At 29.0% G+C, this 7,371-nt stretch overlaps 1 protein-coding gene across 5 annotated transcripts; it reads left to right on the forward strand.

Moving 5' to 3' along the window:
* The first annotated feature begins 209 nt into the window (after nucleotides 1–209).
* LOC105456700 (major royal jelly protein 3-like) lies at nucleotides 210–7,024 on the forward strand. Of its 5 annotated transcripts, none has more exons than XM_011700933.1 (7): nucleotides 210–228; nucleotides 976–1,196; nucleotides 1,457–1,632; nucleotides 2,889–3,110; nucleotides 3,273–3,444; nucleotides 6,362–6,585; nucleotides 6,728–7,024. In XM_011700933.1, the coding sequence occupies exons 2-7, from the start codon at nucleotides 1,001–1,003 to the stop codon at nucleotides 6,935–6,937; spliced, it is 1,200 nt and encodes a 399-aa protein (XP_011699235.1). In that variant the 5' UTR covers nucleotides 210–228; nucleotides 976–1,000; the 3' UTR covers nucleotides 6,938–7,024. The 5 variants fall into 5 exon arrangements, with proteins under 5 accessions (XP_011699235.1, XP_011699234.1, XP_011699233.1 ...); XM_011700932.1 differs by lacking the exon at nucleotides 210–228 and adding an exon at nucleotides 252–393; XM_011700931.1 differs by lacking the exon at nucleotides 210–228 and adding an exon at nucleotides 549–675.
* The last annotated feature ends 347 nt before the right edge of the window (nucleotides 7,025–7,371 follow it).

The following is a 7,371-nucleotide window of genomic DNA, read 5'->3' on the forward strand; positions in this document are numbered from 1 at the left end:
TGTATTTTTGATTAGATAAACATATTATATATAGTACGTATTATATGTTATTATATATTGGCATAATAACGTCAATTTTTAAAGACTTTTAATTATGATTATAGGTCGTAATGGTCGTATAATGAGGTTTTTAAAAGCATTTTTGTGTTTTTTGCGTCGAAAAAAAGGTATAAATGACAAGCATTTGTTCGTCGGACTCGCATTTTCAATAGGAATATATATTTACCGGTATAAGTCAGTATAGTTATAAAATTCTAGCTCCAAAAATTTAAAACAAGTTACTTTCACGCAATCTATATATGTGTTCTTAAAGTAATTGTTGTCAAGTTAAAAAGCAAAATCAATTTGTTACAAAAATCAAAGTAGAACATTGGGACATCGGAAAACCTACTCGTACTTCATTTTATTACTTTATAAAACCTACTGTTTTATTAACAATAATTAATGAAACAGAAAGATCAAACGTTCTTTTTTCAAAAATCTGTTAATCAGTTGTAAAGTGAAGTGAAGTTGTGTGATTTCGGCAGCATCTTATACCAAAGTATCATCATTACATTCTATTAACAGAGTTGTTGTTTATAGTACATGTCGTAAACTTGTGAGATTCCAGCAGCCTCTAATATCTTCAATGACCGATATATATCGAAGATAAACAACAACTCTGTAATAGAATGTGTAGGTTTTTCAATAAATATTTCCTTAAAGAAACATCACTGCAATATTTTCCTTAGGATTTGGATTCCAATTCCCAAGATAAATTCGAATCCTGGTGCAGAATCCCGATTTGTACTCTAAGCAGCATACATTACTTTTTTAGATATATTTAATACCATAAGTATTAAATTATTTTAATAAGTTAATGATTAATTACTTATTTTGAATATTAAAAGCACTGCACCTGTTAAGGCCTTTAATAAATGAAATAAGTAATTAATCACTAACCAACTTAATACTTGCAGTGTTAAATTTTTCTAGGAGTTGTCACCCGTTACGATAAAAAATGAGGCATTTTTTGTTTGCTCTCCTAATTCTGTCGATAGCGAGTGTGAACTATGGAAATGTTAGAGTGAACTATATACATGAGTGGAAGTACGTTGACTATAACTGGGAAAATCAAAAGCAGATGGAAGATGCAAAAAAATCTGGAATTTACGACCCTTATAAGTGCGTGATATTTGATGGAACTAGAGCAAAAGGTAAGTTGAGAAGTTAACTATTCAAAAAAGTTGTAATATTTTTGTACAGAAATATGAATACTTTTATCATTCGATAACAGGTTATAGTTATAGTATTTAACTGCTACATAATCATATTACGTATCTATAGGTTTTATATGTATACTTCGTATGTTGTTAATGCAACGGATGACATTGCTATTGCCATAAAATTCGCGAAATAAATACATCTTTTGGTAGCACGTACGTAAGTTCCGTTCACAGACAAAATTCTTTTATAGATGGTAGAATATTTGTTACTGTGCCGAGAGTCTATGGCCTTGTTTCACCTGCTACTGTGGCAACAGTAACTAATAAAACAGGACCAGGAGGTCTACTTTTACGTCCGTATCCAGATTGGAGTTGGCATAATAGTACATGTACGTGCAATGGTATTATAAATGTTTACCGAGTGCAAGTAAGTATTAATACTTTTCACCCAAGCAGTTGTCACATTTTACATTTATATATTATTATTTTAATGACCAACAATTTATTATATTGTATTATGCACTATGTACAGGAACTGTACTTATGTACAGGATATCTCATAATAGTATCATCGTTTATGGGTAAATATTTGTTTTATGTAAAGTGATAAGTGTACTTTGAGACCATTGTCAAGAAAATATTCTTTGTAAAAATAATTATTTATTTAAAAGAAGAAAATTAAAATTGAGTAATTGGTTTTCTTAGCACATGAAAATTATTTTTCTGCATATACGTGAATAGCAATACCCAGACGTATGCAATCACGATACACACGGAAAGAATAATTTTGCTGGAAGGTCTAAATATATTACTGGATACAGATCTGAAAATAATTTCGTTGAACCATCAAAATAATTTTGTTGAAAATTCAAATTCGTTGATAAAATATCAAAACATTTTACAGCAATGCTTATCATTTTTAAATTTTCAATAAAGTTATTTTGATAACAAAATTATATCCATTTTATCTAGCAAAATCATTTTTCTATGGGTATCGCGATTGTATTCATGTTAAAATATTCATTTATCACTTTACTTAAATCAAATATTTACTTAACATTTTTTCTGTTTGTACATATATACATATTCCAATTCTATACCATCACTTATTTAAATTAAATGAATAAGCCTTATTTCAAATATTTTATTCGTTTACATATTCGTAAAAACTTGCAAAGTTTCAAATAAGTTCATCACAAGCATTACATTTATTTAAAATATAGTATTCTGAATTCTAGTTATTTCATTTTTTAATTAAGAATAAAATTAAAACAAATTCGATTAGCTTATTATTTTGACTTTTCTGTGATAAAATTTTATAACGTTCTTTGAAGAAGTATAAATTCGTTTTTTTGAGTACTCATGATAACTTTGCTAAAATGTGTGATAAGTACATTTCAAATCCATTATCAAGAAAGTATTATTTGTTAAATATAATTGTTGAATTTATTAAAAGAAAAAAAGTAAATTGTGTAATCGCTTACATTTGACGATAGGCCGCAGGCTAATACGGTAATTTTAAATTATTAATTATCTATTAACTTGCGAAGTTTGCAAAATGGACTTTTCGATTCAGTTTAGTCTGCTCTACCTATCCATAAAAGGTGATACACCTATTATAAGACACCCTGTATAGTCAGCTTGATGACAATACGTAAAATGGAATTTTTACTTACACCTCAGACTAAATGCAATCACATCTTCGTTCTGGATAGCGGTAAAATTGGTTCAAATCAAACTTGTAATCCAAAATTATTGATTTTCGATTTAAAAGATGATAAGTTAGTTGAAACTATTTACATCCCACTTAGTATCGCTACTAACCAAACGGGCTTTGGAACATTGGTAATGCCTTATGTTTATGTTGAAAATGGAAACTGCACGCAGTTTCTGGATAAAATGATTGTAAGTATATCCTCTCTTTTGTGGTACTTTTAGTAGTACAGTAGTACAAATTTGTCTGTGCAAATATTATTTAGTTACACATTTATTTAAGGATATATTTCGTATTTTACATGTTTAAGTAACTCTATATATACAAGTATATATATACATTGATTATTGTAGATAATTATGACCGACATGGAAGGTAATGGTTTAGTGGTGTATGACTTATCTACAAAGCGTATGTGCAGAGTCGAATCTGATTACATGAAACCGACTGATACTTTGGTTACCATAGGAAACGTAACTTTTCCTTTTGCGAACGGTCCCTTCAGTGTGACAGTCCTTAATGAGGGCAAGTATCGTTTTTTATTGTAACAATATTATTTCAATCAGAGTTTGGAAATAACGCGTTACTTATAATTCCGTTACCGTTTTCGTTATTTTTTTCTATCTGCAACGGTAACGGTAACGTCATCACATTTTTATAATAACGGTAACGAATTTGTCGTCACTTTTTGATCTATGTGAACCTGGCACCCGACTTTAAGAAAAAAATTTTTTCAAGTGGGCATTAAATTCAGCTCGGTTTGTACTCGTTTGTACCACCTTCCTTTTCGTTTGTACCTCAAGAGGTTGAAAATTAGAAAGGGTTGAAAAAAAAGTTAGCACTCCACTTTGAGATTTTTCAAATCCGCAAGCGGGTGCTATTTCGGGACCGTTTGTACCACCATCCGTTTTGTTTGTACCCTGAAGGGAGTGATTGTACCAAATTTTCAAAATAAGGGTAAAAGCTAACTACGCCATTTTTTAAGATATTTTAAATCCGCAAGCGGATGCTATTTCGGGACCGTTTGTACCCGTTTGCACCATCCTCCGTTTCGTTTGTAACCTTAAAATCTTGAAAAATGGCAAAATTAACTCTTACCCCTATTTTGAAAATTCGGTACAATCACCCCCTTAAGGGTACAAACGAAACGGAGGGTGGTACAAACGAGTACAAACGGTCCCGAAGTAGCACCCGCTTGCGGATTTAAATTATCTTAAAAAATGGCGAAGTTAGCTCTTACCCCCATTTTGAAAATTCGGTACAATCACCCCCTTAAGGGTACAAACAAAATGGAAGATGGTACAAACGGGTACAAACAATCCCAAAACAGCACCCGCTTGCGGATTTGAAAAATCTCAAAATGGGGTGCTAACATTTTTTTCAACTCTTTTTAATTTTCAACCCTCCCCCCCCTTGAGGTACAAACGAAAAGGAAGGTGGTACAAACGGGTACAAACCGAGCTGAATTTAATGCAATGAACAATAACATGAAAAAATTTTTTTCTTAAAGTCGGCTGCCAGGTTCACATAGGTCACTTTTTGTCCTTTTATTTTCTTATTTTATGATATATTTTCAATTTATTTTTTGAAAAATATTTTGTACTTCATATGCCTCTTAGGCTACATTCCAACAGTTATTACCAGCATTGAAAATCTATAAATCACACATTATATATACTATAGATTTTCAGCACTACAACAGTGAATATTGGAATTCACTTTTAATAATGACATTAATGTTTAAAAACAATAAATTTAATCTAACTTATATAAAAATAAGTAATATAAAGAAAAACTTGCTCTATACATATACAAACTAGTTTAAATCGAGAATTCCAAGTTTTAATATTTATTATTACATTTAATAATTATTATTTAACAAATAATATGAATTTAAAATTTAATTAAACTTATTTTAGAATTACAAAAATGTAACGGAAAAAATATCGTTATTTTTCAAGTAATGATGACAGTAACGTGTCACTTTTGTAAATCGGTAACTATAGTAACAGTAACGCGTTACTTTTAAAATAACGTTCCCATCCTTGATTTTAATTATAATACACTGCTTAAAAAAATTAGTGGATCACTTTTTCTCACAAGTCTCACAAGTATATTTTTGCCCATTTTTAAATTTTAATTTCTTAGCGAATAATTAACGTAAAAAATAAATTAAAAGAGGATTTTACAGGGCAAACTCTCTATTATGAGACCCTTTTGTTCAATTTCTAGGTAGTCTTCTTTCTAGGGTCTTAGTTTAATACACAAAGGCGTGATCAGCTTTGAATGAAGTATTTGTATTTGTCACATCTAAAATCTTGAAATTTGCGAGCCTTCACGGCCTAACAAAAACATTGGCAAACATAATCATTGATGTCTAAACCCTTTTAAATAAAAAAAACTTTCTCCTACGATAATTATTTATCCAGATATTGCAATTTAAAATAATAATCTCTGTTTTATTACGATACCGCTGGCGTAATCCGATGTGCACCACGGGAAGGTTTCTCAATCGAATTTTGCACATTGTGTGTGTGTGTGTGTGTGCGAATGTGTGTGTGTGTGTACTTTTGCATGTATGTTTATGTAAATAAAAAAAAATTTTTTAATATAAAGTGTTGCTTCTTTTTTACTGTATCATTTTCCATAAACTTAATCTCATATTGATGCATCTTTTTATCTCAGTTTGAGAAATTATTTATTCCAAATTTGACGCAATGCCTCTTCTAAAACTGCCAAAGTTGTCGGCTGTCTTCGACGATTTCTCAAACGAGGTCAGAATACACACACACACAATGTGCAAAATTCGATTTAAGAAATCTTCCCGTGGTATACATCGGGTTACGCCAGCGGTATCGTAAAAAAACAGAGGAAAGAATTGCAATATCTGGATAAATAATCATCGTAGAAGAAAGTTTTTTTTTATTTGAAAGGGCAGAGTCCGTTTGAGATGATATCAATAATTATGTTCGCTAATTTTTTTATTAGGTGGTGGAAGACCGCAAATTTCAAGATTTTAGATGTGTCAAATACAAATACTTCATTCAAAGCTGATCATGTCTTTGAGTATTAAACTGACAAACCTAAAAATTGAACAAAAGCGTCTTGTAGTAGAGAGAGTTTGCCCTGTAAATCCCTTTTTGATTTATTTTCTACGTTAATTATTTGCTGAGTTTAAAAATGAGCAAAAATTTACCGACAAAAAGTAATCTCCTAATTTTTTTGAACAGTTATTTAGTTACTTATTACATTTGACGAGTGTTAAAAATTTAATGTTAAACTGATAACACCTCATTTCTATTCGCAATTTCCTTTGCTCTTTTAATATTAATATTCATATACGTTTATGCTGTGCGCATTAATAAGAATCTTTAAAACTGCCTTGCGATAATCAATTTCCTCGATTTCTATAATCTTTTTATATTTTTTTTAAATGTTCCAGATGTTTATCATATTTCTGCATCGGGAAAGAAAATTTATAGGATAGAAATGAAGACATTACTAGAATGTCCAAATAAGAGAAAGGCAAATAAAAAAAGTAAACTCGCTATTAAAATATCAAACCAAACAGGACAGATCGCATCAGCGGAAAATTCAATATTTTATAGTGATAATCAAGCAATGGCTATTCTAGGCACAAACGTTAAGAAATCTGGTAAAAACACGGTAAAACATCCTATTGCAATAATTTTTTACATATTAATCAATAATAAATTATTTATTTCGAATTTTATTAAAGATTGTTAAATACATGTATAATAGTTGTTAGTATGATTTTATTGTTGTAAAATAATATGTTAATTTTAAGGTGATGCTCGCACAAGACGAGAAATTGCAATGTATACCTTCAATGAAAATTTCAAATTATTGGAATCGGTTAATGGCCATATCAAATAAATTTCAGCTTTTTATTGCTACTGGTAAAGTAAATATAAATGAAATAAACTCCCATTATTTTGAAATGGATTTAAGAGAAATACAAAAGTTGATGAATTCGATTTATTCAAACACTACTTGATTTTCGTATTTGGAACATATTTTATATTAACAAACGCTTTTACATAATTTTATTATTAATATTATACACGTATGATTTAAATGTAAAATTTATAAGCATTATATATGTAAGATTTAAATTAAAACATTAGATATAATATACATATATAAATATAATCATATGTAAAAATTAAATGCATACATAATTCTATTGTTATATTGCAAAAATTTAATATGAAAATTTAAAAATTTGTGTATTATACGTACGCATTACAATAATTGATATTAATATTAATTTAATTGATATACATATAGTAATTAGTAAACTATTTGAATATTTTAATTAATATTGAAATATTTAAAATAAAAAATATTTTCTTGCAGATTTTGATGATCTTATTTTCTTAAGCTTTAAATCTAAAAAAGATTATAAAAATTATAGATCGGAAGAGCACA

This window comes from Wasmannia auropunctata, unplaced genomic scaffold (assembly GCF_000956235.1).
Source record: "Wasmannia auropunctata unplaced genomic scaffold, wasmannia.A_1.0 LD335570.1, whole genome shotgun sequence".
Lineage (NCBI taxonomy): Eukaryota > Metazoa > Arthropoda > Insecta > Hymenoptera > Formicidae > Wasmannia > Wasmannia auropunctata.